The following is a 20,009-nucleotide window of genomic DNA, read 5'->3' on the forward strand; positions in this document are numbered from 1 at the left end:
TAACCTTTTAGTAGAAGTAGATAAAGTTGTTGTCCTTTCAGGAAAAGTTTGTTTTATCAAGTTTTTTTGGAATATCCATAAATGCTGCTGGAGCAGCATCAGATTTTAATTGATATCGCTTAAGTGGACTATATATATTCTTTGCAGAGTTAAATTTGTATCCGTTCTTTCATGCATAAAAGCGGATATAGGAAAATGCTTGCTACAGATTCTTAAACATTGATTTGGCTCCTAGTTTTTTCTTCTGATAAAATTGAGACATACTTTAATAAGTTCATGATCTTTTGGAAACTTATAAAGATATTTTTTTTCATAATCAATTTATTCCTCAATATGTTGTTGATGATTTTTTTTTTCTTAAGATAACCATTCCTACAACCAGAACAACAGAAAATTATTCGGTCTAAAATAATAGATGCAAAATATCAATTTATTAGATGAAATTGTTTATAAATTTATTAAATAATTCCTGTGAAAATGTACTAAATATTTGTGATAGATATTTCATATATTTTATATCTAATTAAGGTCCCTAGAATGGCACACTGTATGTATATTATTGTAAAAAATTATAATTACCAAATAAAAGTATATATTGTATAGCAATAAATATTTGTTGAAAACGAAAATACCTGAATGATCTTAACCAAGAAGTCTTTAAAAAAAACTAGAATTATCATTTGGAATGAATATATAAAAAATGAACGATTCATTTTTCTTTGCACTCTTGTAAAAAAAAAAAGCGCGTTCTATATTCATTTCAGTGTTCATTGGTTAATATATCTATGTTTAAAACCAATGAATTCTAAGAATTCCATGCTATTTATTATCATATTTAGATATAATTTTATTATTTATCTGTTGTTGTTTTTATTCCTTTTTTATCGTCCCTTTCCTTCCAATCCTTTTACATAATCCTAATTTATTCCATATTTAAAGGTAGTATTGTTTAAAATATGAAAATTTGAGTATCAATAATACTTTAATAGAATCCACGTTAGATATTTAGGTAGTAAAATGATTATATTAATATATATTTTTATTTTTTTTCAAAAAAATTTTTAATGTAAACTGATCATAATGTATGCATTTCTTTAGAAGAGGCTATGTTTATTTTACACAAGCGTTTATGAATATGCATAGATATATGTACATTGAAGTACTCACATCCACAATTGTTTGCTATTTAAGTAAATTTCGAGTAGTCCAACCTTCGAATCAAGATCTGAAACCAGAATTCGAGAGATAGTTGTATCGAATTTTATGAGCAGTTTACACAAAGTTTGGATCTTAATAAAAAGGGTCCGGAGTAAGATTACATTTTTACTAATTACAGATCCCGAAACAATATTAGAACATAATACAAGGGGGTCTGCAGGGGATGGGCTGGAGGGGCTGTAACTCCCTCCGGTGTGTGCACTATATATAATGTTCCCTGATTCTTATAACAATACACCATAAGTAAGGGTGATAATTTTGGTAAGAATAGAAAAGCGTGCGAGTAGAAGAGAAGAAATACTTATGGCATCATTGATTAAATAATATACATCTTCTTCTGTCAATCAAGAACGTCATCATTCTCACCTTTATTATTCAATATTAATATAATATTAGATGGTGATAGTCGATAGAGAACTGAATAAAATGCCTAAAATAACGTCGCCTTCTGTCTGGATTTTTGAAAATGGAGGCCCAGGAATTTGGGAATTACTTACCAGATGAGAAACAGATGGTTTGTCGGATATGTCGAAATAAATGTGCCTTTGGTCTCCTATCTAGAATTACACGCCACTCATTATTCTCATCTCATATCAAGAGAATGGATATTTATCTAAAAAATCAAGTTAATGATGAATACATCAAGTCATACTTTAACTCTGATCTCACAAAGATGCTTATTGCATGTAATATAACCTTATCAATTGCTAATCATTTATGTTCAAAAAATTTATGGAGAAATACACGAGTAAACCTATCCCTTCCCGAGGAGCCATCATTAAAATTAATGGAGGATGTTGGTACTGATGTCATTTATAGAAATACATTTAAACATGTTTTGAGTCGTCCACACCAAATGACGATCAAGTTATTTACTAATTTCGAAATGCAACTCTGAATTTTGTACTATCTAACAGTAAGTATTCAATCTTTTTTTTAAATCTAACCCTAAAATATGATTCTATTTTAGCTAAACATATCAAGAATTATGATACACAATTCATTAAATAGTAAAAACAACTGCTTAAATGGTCACAACAACGGGGGTAGTAGCTTTGGATGGTTCGCAACTAGTTTGTCTGAGACTAGTTTCTTCACTTAAAGACTTGGGTATGATCATTAGGTTTTCCAATATTACATAGTCAATAAATATTGCTTTTTTATAACTTAAGGATTAGCTATGGATCATAGGCTTCAAAAAGTGGTGTTCGGAAAACTCATAAAAGGCAAAAACAACTGCTTAAATGGTCACAACAATGGGGGAAGTTGCATTGGGTGTAGCATTATAATTACCAATTGTGTATATATGTTGTTATATAAGCATAAATAGCGGAGAAAAAAATCTTTTTTTGATGCTCTTAATAAGGAGTAATATCGCCGGACATTACTACATAATTAGCTTTTACGATGTCATGTTAGAAAACTACAATAAGTCAAGAATGGTTGCCTGAATTGTCTTATCAGTTAAATTTGACTGCATGGATTAACTTTTCTTTTTTTTAGATAAATATGAAATAAATGAAAGTGGGATTCTAAAGCTGTTCTTACTAAGATTGGAAGAAGATATGGATTGAAATCTAACATTATTTTATGATTTATTTTATTATTAATAATTATTAAAATCTCATCGGTAGAAATATATCTATCCTGTGCACAATTGTATATGCAACTTGCACATAAGGAAAAAGGTGATGATCTTTTTGATTAAACTCTACGTCTGGCTTGTATTTTGCAACCTCAAGTTATGACATATTGAACTGAATTCCGATGTTAGAACAAGAAGATATTATTTGGATCAATCTATTATTTCAATATTCTGTATTTATAATTTATTGTTATTATTAGTTATATGATTCTAATTGTTTAATTTTGTATATTTAACTTAAATGTATGATGGTTTATTTTTTAGTATGTAGATTATATTTAATTTAAGCCTTCTATTTTAAATTTGGAACTTCAAATATATTTCGAAATACTCTTATTTTGTCGTTTTATTAGTTATTTTTCTGAGAATATGGTTCACAATAAATTACTATTTCATGGAGTGTGACGTTTCCAAATCTACTGTAACGGATAAAAATCGTCTAAGTCAATTATATGTATTATATCTTTATTAAACATTTTGCTAATAAATACTTTCGTTACACCCTCAAAAATCATAATAAAGCAGGCAACTGATAAATACTGATGTGATTATCAGTGATAATCACATCAGTATTTTAAACAATGATACCATGTGTCTTTCTCCCCCCCTGTCTCCTCGCACGTGTTTTTCTTTACAATATTATTAACTATAACCATAAGGAAAAAAAGCGAGCATAATATACAGGGAGTACTGTATATCACATAAATGAAATTTTAAAGGCGTTCATTTCAAATTATATTAAAAAAGAAAAGATAAAGGAAAGTACTCTACATAAAATTTAAAAAAAAAAATGACTGTGACTTTAGATCAGGATAGAAACGATTTTAAGTACTCTCTAGCTCACCAAATCCTTTTTTTTCTGAATCTGTTAAGTGTTATTATTAATTTTTATTCTTGAGGAATGAGAAGAGAAACAAAAGTAGATAAGTAGCTACGTCATATAATGCTTAAACCTTCTAAGCAAAGACTCAAGAATTTTTAGAATATAATAGTTAAACATACATCTACATAAAAAAAAATCAGGCATGTGAAATTCATAAACTACAGTTGCTATGGAATCATTTAATTCAAATACCAATATTATCACAGGCCTCTTTTTAGGTATAGGTATACGTACATTCAATTATTTGAATCTAATAAACGAGGATATTTTTTTCTCAAAAAAATATGACAAAGGGCTGAGTATATTATGTCATTCTAGTAATTTATCAGTTATTTACTCCATTACAGGTTTCTAATATCATAATGGCTACGATTGCTCATGAAAAATGGAGGCTAACACCAAGGATTTTTTGGGGTGTTATCTTCTTTATTAGTAAAGGAAAGTTTGAGTGTTTGTCGGACCATAATAACTCCGAACAATGCCGGGCACTACCGCTAGTCTCTATTAGAGCGAGAGAGGTTAGTTGACAAGTAAGGTGGTACACTTCAATTTAGTAAAGTTTATACAGTTGAGTAGAATAACTTACCGAGTTATTAGTGTGTACAACCATGACCCATAGATATTACTCATTTTTAAATCTACAACCACGGAGTCATTTTTTTCATGTTTATTAGTAATGTGTCACGAGCAAAACTCGGAAATTGATACTATAGTTTTATGAAGTAAACAAAAAAAAGACACCCAAAACAAAGCTAATGGATAATAAAGGTTTGTCGCTTAGCGTCTCCATACTAATTAGCTGAGCTGAGTGACGTCACAAATGTTGTATTCACTCAGATGAAAACAATAATACTAATATAACAACGTGAGTTGAGAATTTATCAAGCTGGGGGATGATATAAATATCTTCAATGTTATAGTCTGCTAAGGGATCTCGACTTTCAATAGAAAGAATTAATTACATTATTGAGTTCATTGTGTCTTCATATCAAGGTGACTTCTGATCTCGTTAATAATTGTCCCTTTATATAAATTCCTTCAGATCTTCCACGGAATCATCGTATACTTCTACATATAAGAGCTAAGGAGTTCCATAAAACGACAAAATATCCGACTGACATACCCAGTGAGGAGCAGAGAGAATTCTCATCCTCCACCCACAACTCCTTCTTTGAAATTATTGAAAGTCAACTTTGCTTCGTCTCCTACTCTAAGAAAACTATTCCATTAATAAGAGACTTTCAGTTTCCTGGATGTATATAACGCAGAAATCACTCATTTCTATCACATTTATATCAATCACATTTATAAATTGGAATTCGTGAAATACAAAACAGTTTATAGGGATAATTATAGAAGCTGGATACTTCAAGCTCACGCCTGATTGATTTGTTACTACTGAGTCATTTGTCATTGGAATGCAAGTGAAACATTATTCTAGACTGATAAAGATAATGTGCTTCTCTTTTCTCGATATTTTGGTCTGCAAAGCATATTCTACTCTGCTAATACATATAAATAGTTGTTCAGGGCTGTTAAGTGATGCTGTGTTCTAGAAAATATATAACAAACCTCTTAACTTCTGTAGACGTATGTTAAAATATCTGAGTATCATTGAAATTCCCAACCTTATTGAGTCGGAAATCCTTCTCTAAACAGCCAAATTGATTGCCACTATATTGGAATATTACTCTTGCATAGATCTAGGATCTCAACACGAATTAATAAATATTGAAAGGTTTTCCATAATAGATAATTATAAGTTGTTTTACTGAAAACATTAGTTAAAATGTAACAAAATAATAAAACGATTATTTTAGTATTGATTGAAAAAATAATAAATTGTCAATAATATTCTTCAAAATTTACATTCCATATTTATGAGTTCTCCGCTTTTTTATTATTTTATTTTATTGATAAATTCGGTTTTATTTTGGACGTGTAAATGCTATTTTGTTATTATGATTGTTGTCAGGCGAGTAGAAATTTCAAAATCCTTTTTATTATTAATTGTAGAACTATTATTGGTTTGTATCGCAAACTGTTGCAAGCAATATGAAAGTGGGAAATAATTAAATATAAATCTCTTTCTGTAGAGATAAGTAAAAATCACCAGGCAACAGAGGCTTATTCAATGCATCATCTTCAGTTATGTTAGCAACATAAACTTTATATCAATATAAATAACAAATTAAGATCTAGTTCTAAGTTTATTTTTTCACAAGAGCGTTTCATTTTAAGAAAAAATAATATCCACTTATTTTTAATATATAATTGATTTCGTCGATATAATTTTTTTTATTATTTTAAAACTATGCGTAATATTAATATACATATGACCTATATACCTATCAAACAAAATTAAAAAATATTCACAAATGATTAGATGCAGTTGCTCAAACTTACAACTGCAAGGTAATAATAACAAAAGGCAAATATTACGTAAACTCTTTAGTAGTCCTTGCTCACTACATTGAATAATGAAGTAATTAAATTGTTGTACTTGATTTTGTAATCAGTGAGTATGCTAAACACAATGGTTACATTGAAATATTTAGAATTTAGTTAATTAAGTTAAGTATTTTTAAACAATATAAATATGCCAGACAATAAGTATCCGTTTAAGTCTTCTAAATTCACTTTATACTAAATTTTAAAACATAACAATAAAAAATATAGATGTCATCTACATGCGTAGTTCCATTTTGTAAAATTCAAAAAATATAAAAAAGCTTTTATTCATAAATTTCCTAGCAAAAATAGAGAGCTTTTAGAAAAATGGAAATCTATCATACATTGAAATAAGACACTTATTAATTTTATTTTGATACTTTTTTTTAATTTCGTACTTAATTGAATTTCATTTAAATATAGAATCGAATTGTACATAAAAAACTAAATTTACTTGAAATAACTACATTCAAAATTCAAGAATGCAACTTTGAACTTGGAGTCAATTTATTTGCTAAAATAAAATGATTTAAAATGTATTTAAAAAAAGATTAGTAAGAAATAATTTATAAAAGACCTCACTCATCCATTTCTTTGTAATATTTTTAGATGGAAAATTAGTTGATAGTGAAAATAAACTTATTTGTTCCATTCATTTCAAAGACGAAGATTTTTTCACAGAATATATATGCTCAGACATACCTTTTAAACGCCGTTCGCTGAAGGAAGATGTAGTTACGTAAATATATCTTCATGGTTATTTAGCTGGAAAATGAAGTTCAATTTTTATTCATAATTAAAAAATATGAAGGTTTAATAAAATTTAATTAAAAAATAGTAATTTATTTATCTACTATAATATAATATTATAGCTGTATGTTTGTCCATCAGGCGGATTAGCAAGTTTAATTTAGTATAAAATGTATACGCGGATTAGAAAGTTTCAAACTTTTAGTATATAATACGGGTACATCCTAGTTGTTTTATATAATAATATTAAAAATTTAATTAGAAAAAAATCTTTATTATACAATAAATATCAAACACAACCAACAAGAAATGTCAACTGTATAGTTCAGCTTTGAAAAATTATATTATAAAAGAGTAAAAATACTCATCACTATATTAAAAAAAAAACAATTGGATTCTATCCCGTTGATCCGATCGTTTATTAAAGGTATCTAGATTTCAATGTAGTTGGATTATGAATTGACTTCTAACTTTCTTCAAATATTGATGAAGCAAAGTTTCTTTATAACTATTATGTTTGAGCAAGCAATTAAATTGACGAGTAACAGTGTCTATTATTTGAGATGAAAGATTTCAGAAACACTAAATCTGAAATGTAATAATTATCTTAACACAATAATTCAATTTAAGGAGCTCACAAATACCATAATACCTTCAGTATTGAATTTTTCATTTTTCCTTATATTTTAATTCTATACTATTTGAAAATGTTGAAATATAGAATTTATATCATTATTATCAATCGGCTCATAAAATATAGTGATACAAGCAAAGGATTACTCGGCGTTGTGCGGGTAAAGGATGGATATTCTAATAATTATAATACGAATGTTTCGTTGTTGTCGAAAAAGATCCTGATAACTCTAATTCTATTTCTCTTGGATTCTTCAGACTATATCAATCCGGTTAAGTAATTTATAACGTCTCATAATAGCAAATCCCCCCAAAAAAAAAACTCTTACTATTGCTTCTTGTAACCTTAGTATTATTATTATGAATATAAAAAAAATAATGTGTTATAAACTTCAAATAACATACCATCAAAAAAAATTGTTTAGATAAGAAGTCAACTTTCTATTTACTTAAAAAAATTCCCAAATCGAAATTCGCGAATTAAATAGCAAAAAAAATGCACTAATTTTGCACAAAAAAAAATAGTTAATAGAATTGATTGGAATTGTAAAAGAAACACAAACCTACCAACATTTTTTTCGTACTTGCAAAAACAATAAAGTTGTGAAGAATAATGTTGTCGAAAAAATAACCCTCGATAACTTGTTCATTTTTGCAAGTATGCAAAAATTATCTGACAAAATGTTCCAGAAATTGAAAATATTTCAATGACCAGTTAGAGTCTCAAATTTAATGTTCAAAATGTATCGTTTTGTGGCATTTCTTTCAAAAACATTGAAAATTGACGTTTGATGAAAAAATGGGGGTAAAAAGAGAGAAAAAATGAAAAAATTGAAAAATTATTGAGAAAATGACAGATATTTCAGTTAAACTTCAATCTTTATTTGGTAAATTTATATGTAAACCAATATCCAGACAAATTTCTACAACATTTATTTTATTTACTAATCCCATATTCTATGGGAACTTCATTTTTTTGCAGCTGAAATTAACGAAATTGCAATTTGCACCCATTATTTTTTTCTTCCCATAACTTTTTTATTTTGAATAAATTTATAAAACGTAGTTATTCGTATAGTTGTTATTTGAAACGTCAATCTCTTTTTGATAAATAACTCAATAAAAATCGACACCCCCGTCTTAGCACGTCCGAGCTCAAAAGAGGGACCCATGTAAAATTTCAGCCCCCTAGGTTCAACCGTGTGGGAACGTATAAAGGACATCTACAACACACACACAGGCTTATCCTGAGACAATGATAGGATCAACAGTAGAGGAAACGACGAAAGGATAAATACATGAATGTTACGTTTTCAAAGGCTTGGGAGTCATTGCCTAAGGATGAAAGTAAGATTTGGACTGAATGGGGTAAGGAAAATAACATAAGAGTCATTGACAGACCTATTTCATTTGTGGTGAGAGAAACCTTCCTGTTGGCCCACCGGGAAATCCCTATAACTTAATAAGGCTATATATGAATAGAATATTATATACTATCTCCGTACGCTTATGCTGATAACTCTTCCTCGAAAACCTCAACGTGCTTGATTATTTATAAAGATATGGTAAATATAATCCTATATGTTGACGTTGGAGTAAGTAAATTAGGAAAACTCATGCACTAATGATTCTGAAATGTAATTAGCAACATAGATTATTATATACCTCCTTGATGAATTTTAAGGTCAGAAAGGCCCATTTAAATTAATGAGGGATCAGATTGGTGTTTGTTATCTTCCTTTCATTAAATACACTTGCTGTCTCGGAATAAAATTTGACATCTTGAATCCCATATGACGATAATGAAGTAAATACATATCCACCTCGTAATTAGAGGAAGAAATAAGGACTCCCGAAGACTTGCTGCTGTTCAGGAACTGATTCCTTTACTTTTTACGAAACATACACATGTAATTAATGACATTATTAAAAGTCCTAAGCATCACAACGGTAATAAATTTAAATAAACAATATCCTTTTAATAAATAGCTGATAAAGTTGAGCTTCAGCGGTTGTGTAGATAGTGATCGCCCATATGACCATATAGTATAGTAATTCATGGGTAATATCAGGGCGTCGCCAAGGGGTGGACTGGAAGAGATGTAGTCCTCCTAAATAAATAAATTTTTGTCTATATCATCCAAAATTATCAGTTAGCCTAAAATTGTAATTTTCATACATAAGAGAGTACTAATGAGCATTCAAATGAGTATTCCGGAGATTAACGAGTATAGGTCGTAATTCCTCTAGGGGTATTTACATTATATTTCAACAAATGCAATAGTTCAATTTGAAAAAATATCTGCAAATGGCATGTATGTAGTTAAGCTTACACTTCAAAAAAAATAAAATTTAAAATGAGCCAACCAGTTAGCGAGATATTGTTTTTTTTAAAATATTAACTCCTAGGTGGCGTTCACACATTGAAAAACTTTTTTTGGGTTGTTGGGTATAAGAGCTTGAATTGTTTGGTTTAATCAGTGTAAAACTAACGTAAAGCAATGATTTTATGTTTCGAGAGGCATATCTTTGGGGCCCAAGTTGAGTTTAATGTAGTGTACGAAATTTTGAAAAAAAAAAATATTTTTGATTGCTTCAAGAGTTCCACTTAAAAGAAATTAGTTATACATGGAAGTCTATAGCTTGATTTATGTTAGTTTCTTCCTTCAACTTTAATTAAACCATGCAAATTTAATGTTAATGTGAAAACATTGAAAAGCATTTATTATGAGTAAAAAACAAGAACGGGACCTTAAATTTCGCAAAGTTTGGTAATGATAAGAAGATCACGATTCAAAAAGTTTAAACTAATTTTTGTTTTAATAATACCGGTAAACTCATGGGTGTGTGTTTATGAAGCGAGCGAGGAGCAAGTGTGCGCTTGGTTTAAGGAATAAGTGTAGCATTAATCTGTAGCATCATCATGTATTCCTTTTTCTATAGATTTTAATTTATATTCAGTATTCTCAGCGACATTTCTGATTCATCATCGTCTTCATCAAACCTAACTTTAAATGGCGCGTACAAAGCAAACAGCCCGTAAATCCACGGGAGGAAAGGCTCCTCGTAAACAATTGGCAACCAAGGCAGCCCGTAAATCTGCTCCTTCCACTGGTGGAGTGAAGAAGCCTCATCGTTATCGCCCCGGTACTGTGGCTCTTCGTGAGATTCGTCGCTATCAAAAATCAACAGAGCTATTGATCCGTAAACTTCCTTTCCAACGTCTTGTTCGTGAGATTGCTCAAGACTTTAAGACGGATCTTCGGTTCCAAAGTGCTGCTATTGGTGCACTTCAAGAAGCCTCTGAAGCCTATTTGGTGGGTCTCTTCGAAGATACCAACTTGTGTGCCATTCACGCCAAACGTGTGACCATCATGCCCAAGGATATCCAATTGGCCCGTCGTATTCGAGGAGAACGGGCTTAGAGTAGTCTCATTTTCTGCATAATATTGTTGTATATAATATATGTTTTCATTTGATTATATACCTCCCAACAATATCGATATGTTATTTCTTATTCAAAAAAGTAAGATCCTTCTGCAGCATCGACTTCCTTGTTTCTTATCAAATTTGAATTATACGAAATCTCAACTCTCCTTGTCGGATGCATTTGTCAAGTTCATTGAAGGATTATTTATATATTATTTGACTTTGTGTGCAAATAAAAATTCTTTTTTTGAGTAAGAAAGCCTTTCACTATAAAAATAAAATGGTGTTCTCTTTCACTATACTTTTAATATCTATCTATCTTGCTCTCTGGCAAACCAAGATTTATTATTTGAATTGATATTCCGTTCTAATAGTTCTCATTGAATATGTTCAAGATGGTTTCCTTAGCGTGACTTGTATCCCAGCTTTTATTTATAATATATCAATCTCAATAAATACTGTATTCCTATGTGACTTAACAAATTTATGTGATAATATATTTATTTGCAAGAAAATAAAATAAAAACCCATAAGCACATATATATCTATATTTTTCATTGATAATCGCTATTTTCTCAACATGCTCCATATATGTCTCATTTTCACTTTATCTATAGATTAAGTTGGCACATAATTTGCCGACACTGAAATCCATATCACATCTAAAAAAAATATATGATAGGAAACTGATACTTTGAAGTTTTATGTTGTCTTCAACATTAGCAAAAAAAAAAATATGTATATATATATATGTCTTAATTGTGTGTCAATTAGCCCTTTCATCATTAATATAATGTCTTTGTGTATTGTTTTGAAACGGATAAAAAATCTTCCGTTTTCTTAGAAATCCTTTTTTTATATGATAAATGTCTATGACATTGTCTGTTTAAAAAATCCAATAATAAATGGCAATTGAATTAATGAATTTACAACGTTAGAGCTTTTAGATTAAAAAATTAACTTAATTTTAATTCTATAAAAAAGTAAAGCATTTTATATTTAAAAAAAAACAAAGATGCCAGATTTATCAGATAAAATTCGAAATTAAATTTAAATATGAAGGAAGGAACTCGCATATTTATCTTTGCCCTAGGTCTTACTCACAATATAAAAGCTCATACTCTACACTTCCTAACCAAATTCATACATAAGTCTGTTTAAGTATCGTTGAGGTGAGTCTTACGCACACTAAACTAAAAATTGTATTATTTCATTAATATGGAGATCAAACATTATTTTCTTAACTATTCAAAGGTTGAGTTATAAAAGACGGAAATTGTTCCGTGTGTTATATATTCAGAGGTACTTATTTATTTAAAGAGTGAGTTCTAATCGCGTATCTTGTTGTGGTGAAAAACATTATTTTTTATTATAAATTTGACTTGATGAACTCACATGAGCTTAGTAAAATTCTAAGGCTACCTTATTTGTCTTAATTTTAAGGACTACCACAAGAAGTAGTCTTTGATTTTAAATAAACATCACTGAGTATTTTAAGCAACGCTTCCATTTTGACATAATATTTGAAATCCTACAAAAAATGTGTTTGAGTGAAAAATGTTAAATTGATTTAATGAGTTTCAAACTGTTAGTAAAGGGTCCATAGGTGCCAACGCCTGATTGATATTCACTCTTCTAAACCAAAGCGACAAACAATTTTATAGCTGACAAACTTCAAATGTTGGCTACAAAAATTTGAGTCTTTGCTTTTCTAGTATCACGCCAATGTATGATGCTAGAAAAAAAAGAAAAGAAGTAACTTAATCGAATAACAACTATGGAAATTTATAAAGAAATATGATACACTTTTTTTAAATTCCTCATGTAGAGTAAAAATGTATGAGCTATTGTTAGGGAATAATATGTTTTAAAAACAACGGAGCTAAGGCAGAGATTATTCATAATGAAAAGGCTTCAAAATAAGTATAACTAAAGTAGTTTTCTGTCAGTCCTGATTGAGGACTGAAGACTACTGTCCCGTCCGCTTGAGTCCTGCATATCAGTCCTAAAAAATTGATAAAGTATGTCCTTGATGACGTATTTCAAGATAATTTCTTCTTTTTTTTAATCAGTTCTACAGGTCGTTACCTTTATTGAATTAAGCAACCCTTCATCGGAAAATAATAAGAAAAAGACACAAAATCATTTGTTATTCAGCCAAATAAGTCAATCATACCAACTCCTACATACTTCCTATGTACTCCCAGACTATCGCCATCATATTATTTCTTCACCATTTTTAAAATAAATTGCATTTATATATTTCGTAATATTAAAATCTACATAGTATTTTATTCGATATTGTAGTATAATATTGCCAAGTAATATTCTATTGAAAGCGTTGACAAAATTTTAATAATAATAACTTATTACTTTTGTTATTTATCACTAAGAAAACATTATGAAACAACATTACTTATCAAGCGAGATGAGGGAATCGACGGCTGACAACAAAATAAATAGGATATTTTTGTGTTAGTGAGGTAACAGCGTGTCTAGTTCTGACATTCCGAAGGACTAGTCCTTAGACTGGACTGGACCGAATAAATAAGGACTGACACTACACAAAACTAAAGGCTTTTTCTCGAATATCAAAAAAGCTACATCTACAAAATTGAAATTACAATTGTATAATATAATGCATATTGTTGTGTAAATAACCATAGTTTTTTGTCCACTTTTCTTCAAGATATTGAACGAAAACTGTATTTAAGGCTGATAAAAGGAAAGGCTTTTGAATTGTATTACTTTTTAACTAACACAAATTAGTTTATTTGTGTTTCTTATGATTGAGCATTTCTAGATCCTTTTATTAATATGTGATGTCAATATACCTATATGCTAATGTTGATCTGAGGGGGTACTTAATAATGTATTGGGAGAATAAATTAGTGAAAAATGATCATGAGATTATTTCAATTATTTTGTATAATGAAAGAATTAACATTCTACATCATCCTTATTGAAATATAATTGGCATAACGTTAATATGAAATATAATTGGCATAATGTTAATATGAAAATAATAATCATATTACATTTCCAAGATCGGTTTAAATTGAATTTATAATACACCTCTTGTCAATGTCACAGACAAAATATTGTATAATTGACACAATATTGACGCAGTTCAACAATTTGTTTCCAAATATTATTCTCATAAACACTAAATAATCTTTATACATTGTGTATATGGATTTCAAGGCAATTACTAGGTCAAATCGAGTAATTGTAATACCATAACGTTTACTTACACGTAATAAGTGCAACTTCATCTGACTATTTAAAGGATCATTTTAAAAGAAATGTTTATTTGAACCTCTAATGAGCTTACAATATGAATTAAAATGCGTCAAATTATGATATTTAAACAATCGTGTATTGAATGTCTTAGGGAATTAAAAGAAATTTGTTTATTTATTTATAAATTTTATATTATCAAAATAAAAATTTCTAAATAAGGATGCTAAAGTTTAATTACATTGAAACAGGGGTCGGCAACCTATGGCACCCGTGCCCCTGCTGGCACGTGGATACATATTCACTACCACGAACAAATTAGACCATATTCCTGTAGTTTGTGTATGTTTTTACCATTATTGTTGATAGTAGCACACTCATTACTCCATAGTGCTCCATGATTTATATCATAAATATATTTTAATCCAAGAAATAACAATGTAGACATACTAATGAAATATGGCAGGGGTATACATATAGCCTCTAGTGTCTATACAGGGTGCACTATATATAGTGCTAACTGATGTAAATCATATAAATATTTCTGATACAAAGAATAATAATATAGTCGTATTAATGAAACATTACAGGCGTATGCATGTATACAAAATTGACTTTTTCTGTTTTATTATTGGTGCCTTATGTCTATCATAAATCATGTGCATTTTCAGTATAATATGTTAAGATTTGAATTAAATATAAAAGCTCGTATATTCAAATGAGCACTCTTAAGACTAGAGTAATTATCCCACGATATTTTTTTTAACCTCTTATTATTATTCTATCATTCTTGAAAATGAAACACATGTGAAACGTGCTCATGAAAAATGACTAGTAACACTGATGATTTCATGGGGAGCTTTCTTCTATATTGTTAAAGCAAAACTTGTCTTTTCGCCGAAGCCTAATTTCTCCGGGCAATGCTGGGTACTAGCGACCATATTGATGAAAAAAACGGCAAATTTTCCGCAGGTTAAATTTTTCCTGACACCCTATCTTTATATTCACTCACACAAAATACACAGTGTATTTTGTTTTTAGATGTCGATGTATATTTTTTCTAATAAGTGTCTTGGACGTTGATTGGTTGAATTATAATGAGCTATTCCTAAGCTGGGAACAATTCTTAATAGTCGTTAAAAAATAGTTAAGAAAATAATTGACTAACTACAAACTGATTTTGGTCCTTTTTTAGATTTTTTTGAATGAAAGTTTGCGTGATACACTAAAAGTAAGAACGTGTGTACACAATGTGTATTTATCATTTTTATCCCTGATTAAACTACATGAATTATTTGTTTGTAGAATATTACTTATTATAGAAATACAAGGTTAGACCATGGAGCAAATACATATAGAGATCTAGCTACAAGCAAGCGCCATTGGTAAATATGAGACACTAGCACCCCAAAACCATCAATATGTATCAAGAAGACAGAAAAGTAAATAAATCTTCAAAAAATTAAATATTTCAACGAACAATAATTAGGGAAGTTGATTATAATAAACTTTAAGCCCCTTAAAAGAAACTTTAATATTGCTTCCACATTTTAATGGCTTGATAAAACATTTCTCTATTTAATTTTTTTGCAAGTACATTCATATTTTGTGCATTGTGTAATTATTGGTCTCTCACAAAACATCGATCCAAAAGAACCAAAACAATGAACATGATTAATCACTAGAACAAGACTTAGCTCATTTACTTTTCAGTGTCCTTAATCCAAAATGAAAACGGACGGAGGAACTTATTGTGCTGTGATAAATTGTTCCAACAATTGGAAAGCCACCCCTTTGGATTCAGAATTCTTTGTCGAGCCGATTTGAGAGGAAGGTCGAGTCAAAAAAAAAAAAAAAAAAAGACAAGACGAAGACGAAAACCTAACAAAAATCATGAAGAAGGCAAGACAAAGACGAAAATTTGACAAAAATCATGACAAAGACGAAACTGACGAAGACAAAACTCTAATGAAGACGAAATAAAAGATAACTACGACGAAACAATGACGATGTCTGACGAACATTATATTATGACACTGACGAAACTCTGAGAAAAACTAATGACTTACAATTAAGAATCCCAAAAAAATCAATGCGATGCTGATGGTTCGTGCAACATGATCACATAGTCTTAAAACAAACTTATAACACAAAACTTTACTTAAAGCGTATTAAATTAAATTTATAATTAAGTGTCTGTGTTATGTGTATGTATGTGTTACCGGCAATGTGAAAAATTCCCATCAAAGAGGACATTGTGCAAAATGCCCGATCAATTTATAAAATGATCATTTTAACTTAATTTACATTGTCAGATAAATGATTGTGGGTAATATAATTACTAAGCAATTCAATGCTATACAATTTGATCGTTACGGATATGATATCAAGTTGATACTCTGGTATATTTTCAATGAAGTATATATAGTGTTCACGTAATCAAGCTATTGTATTATAAGAAATTTTGAGGAAAGACTCAACCCTATTTTGCAAAATATACCTAGGCCAACAGGTTGTGCAGGTAGACAGCTGGTCCTTAAGAGAGAACAAAACCTATCTGCATCACTATCCTTAGTATCAAGAACCCCTTATAATATACCCCGGTTGTACAAGTGAACCACTTATCCAAAAAGCGGATCATTACCAACCACTTCCCTGAGCATCAAGGACCCCTTTTGATATCCTAATATACCATGGGTTGTGTAAAATAATCGCAAGTTCAAAAAGTGGTTCATTAACCACCGCCACTGCTTTCCGGAGCATTAAAGATCCCTTTCAATATCTAATTATATACCCCCAGCTCATGGGCTGTACATGTGAACCGCTGGTCTAAAAGGTGGGTCGTTATTCACAGAACTCTTGAACTTTTTTTTTATTATACTTAGTGGTTAACCTAACGATCAAATTGTTTCGCATTGAATTGTTTAATAATCAAATTACCCACTATCACATTACCTGACAATGTTAATGAACGTAAAATGAACACACTATTGGATATTTTATAGATTGCCAACTCTAACAGGCATTTTGCTCATTGCCGAGCATTTTGCAAAATGCCAATTTTCCACATTGCCCGTAACATATGTATTTCATCAGCCCACAAGTTGTGCAATTATCAGCATGGCCCGGAGTAGGTTCATAACCCACTGCCAAATCGTTGCAATTGGCAAATGAACCCCTTTATGCGAGACTCTTTTCACTTTTTCCACCGGATCACGTAGTGGGCTCATAGCCCAAAGGTAATTCTTTTTTGTTCTTTTTGAATAACCTCTACAGTTTAGCTAAAAATTTTACTTATGTGATCCATTTGACTTTCTACTATGTTTACAAAGGCGGTCAGCCTCAGAAACATTTAAGAGCCATAACTATAAATTAGAAAATAGATTTGTTGAATTTAAAAAGTAAAATATTTAAAATACGTTACATTTTAGTCCCTTTTGAATCATTCATGAATCTGTGAGAAAAAAAAATTATATTTTTTCATACAGACCTTTTCATTCTTTGGTACCTGTGTTCCCTTTCTTTTGTATTCGTATCGTAGTTGTAATAGGCAAATATTAACGTATTTAATTCATTGAATGCCCAGGTGTTTTGCAATATTGTTATTATGGCCACGTAAAACTTTGATCTACTCACTAGATAATATTTGATATTGAAGTCTGCATCAGGCATCTTTCATTTAAGTAAATAGACACTAAATACCTCTTCAACGTTTTTCTTTTTTTAGAAAGGAGGGGGGGGGGGTCTGAAGAAAAAGTCACGAATATAAGAATAATGAAATAGAATGAAAATTTCCTGTAATTATATTTTCAAACACTTCTTGGATTCGAACTTGAAGATGGTGAACTAGGAAAGTTAATTAATTTGTATGTAATGGTTTTTATATAAACTGCATGTGAACTCATAAATAGCAATTTTTCCAATCACTGGCACAGATATTTTTATTTTCTGTACACATTGACCCGGGGGCGTCCGCAGGACTATATTTTTAGGGGGTTTGATTGTTGGAATTTTTTGAAAAAATTTCAAAATCCCATAGCTATTCACATAAACTTTAATTTTTAGGAAGAAAATTTTAAAAATTAAATTTCAAATATTAAATTTTTTTTTAAAAATTCAAAAATCCATAGCCAAGCAGAGAGAATTAATTTTTTTGGAAAAAAAATTTAAATATTAACTTTTTTTCTCTGTTACATAATTTTGCAAAATAAGGAAAACAAATTTCTAATAAAAAAAATCTTAATTTTGGTGAGGTATTTTTGGTCCAGTCTACCACTTGCAGACGTCCGCAAAGTAACTCATCAACGTTGTCTTTATCGACAATGTATTTAAGATAAGAGCCCAATTCATTTGACTTTACTTGAAAGACATTCAGCAGGTATGATTATGATATATACTTATAAGAAGATATAAGGATTTAAAAGACATTTTTTTGCAGATAACATTTGCATTGATGTTTCTACAGTCTCCGTACCCAGTAAATCCGAAGAACTTTCTCTAGAGCTAAAACTCAGACATGATATCTATCTCAAAAATGGGACGATAAAAAGATTGCAGCAAGAAAAAAAGGCTAAACTCACACATCTGACAAATGTGAATTGCATAATCTCTTCAATGCAGCCATTCCTTTCTAAACTGCAACATTTCCTTATATCTATTCAGTTACGTGATGCAGTCGAAAAGATCGTATGCTCCTATACAAATAAATTCAAGACTTTTGCTGTCAGTGCCTACTACAAAAGTTGATCGTACTTCAGATTTTTTTCGGCAAAGCTCAAACTACATGCTGTTTCATTTCCTGAATGTCTAATTTCCACGTAAATGAGGGGTTATGTCCTAATTTGCTAAGACTATTGGCATTGAGATGTAACACTTTGGAAGAAAAGGATTGAGTGTGCAACTTCATTGTAGATAAAATATCATGGTGCAAATTTGTAGATTTTGATTTTACTAGATATTGGATAATATACAGAGTAAATACTCAATTACTGTTACCTTTCAAAAACTATCATAATACCCTCAACATAAGTAAAGTGATTCTAGAATATTACTAAATTTAGTGAAAACAAAACTTGTGACGTAAAACGAATCCTTGATCAATGTTAAAAGACATGAACGTATTTAACTTCAACATAAGTTTCTTTTATTTATGAACGAAGTTCATTTCTAGTTGAAGTTATTATGATAACTTTCGATAACGAACGGTATGTGAGCATTTACTTTTATTAAATTACTTGATATAAGGTCATATCATAGTTATATATTTTGAGAGATCTGCAGACATAGCAAGTTTTTGAATAATGATTGTGATAATGATCTAACAATATAAATACTATTCCTTGGTGGTATTGAAGATCCTCAAGATGAAGTTATATAGCGGGGAGATTTTAACATAATGTTCTCAATTTGCATTTAATATTTGATTTACATACTATCAGGGATAAGATTTTAGAAATTATTATTTTTTCGGATTTCTCTGGATCGACTTGAACGAGTACAACGAAGATGTTGGGTATTGTTATCACAGATTTATAAGACGATGAAAAATGCACTTATAGTTTTTTGTTTTTTTTTGTAATAACTAAAATCATTTTATTATTATTTTAGAGGCAGATCTATTCAATTGGTACATGTACTATGCAAACTATTTCTTGATAACTACAGGCCATTCCTGTTATTGTAAATCATACAAGCGATTTAAAAGTTTGATTTTGTAAATTGACATTGTGCCATATCAAAGCAACGGGAAGGAGCACAAAA

At 29.8% G+C, this 20,009-nt stretch overlaps 1 protein-coding gene and 2 long non-coding RNA genes across 3 annotated transcripts; all 3 read left to right on the forward strand.

The window, feature by feature from the left end:
* Positions 1 to 2,093: 2,093 nt before the first annotated feature.
* On the forward strand, positions 2,094 to 2,603 carry LOC139906399 (uncharacterized). Its single transcript, XR_011781891.1, has 3 exons — positions 2,094 to 2,134; positions 2,189 to 2,328; positions 2,391 to 2,603. It is a non-coding gene; the product is annotated as an uncharacterized lncRNA (long non-coding RNA).
* Positions 2,604 to 4,337: 1,734 nt separating this feature from the next.
* LOC139906321 (uncharacterized) lies at positions 4,338 to 5,603 on the forward strand. Its single transcript, XR_011781768.1, has 2 exons — positions 4,338 to 4,739; positions 4,789 to 5,603. It is a non-coding gene; the product is annotated as an uncharacterized lncRNA (long non-coding RNA).
* A 4,829-nt stretch (positions 5,604 to 10,432) lies between these two features.
* On the forward strand, positions 10,433 to 11,547 carry LOC121124483 (histone H3.3A). Its single transcript, XM_040719637.2, has one exon. It carries the CDS (start codon positions 10,595 to 10,597, stop codon positions 11,003 to 11,005), a length of 411 nt encoding a protein of 136 aa, XP_040575571.1. The 5' UTR covers positions 10,433 to 10,594; the 3' UTR covers positions 11,006 to 11,547.
* Positions 11,548 to 20,009: the final 8,462 nt, after the last annotated feature.

Source organism: Lepeophtheirus salmonis, chromosome 9 (genome assembly GCF_016086655.4).
Source record: "Lepeophtheirus salmonis chromosome 9, UVic_Lsal_1.4, whole genome shotgun sequence".
Classification (NCBI taxonomy): Eukaryota; Metazoa; Arthropoda; class Copepoda; order Siphonostomatoida; family Caligidae; genus Lepeophtheirus; species Lepeophtheirus salmonis.

Bases quoted from the DNA above. Each gene is read 5' to 3' on its own strand.
- LOC121124483 (XM_040719637.2), top strand. From the start codon at position 10,595: ATGGCGCGTACAAAGCAAACAGCCCGTAAATCCACGGGAGGAAAGGCT.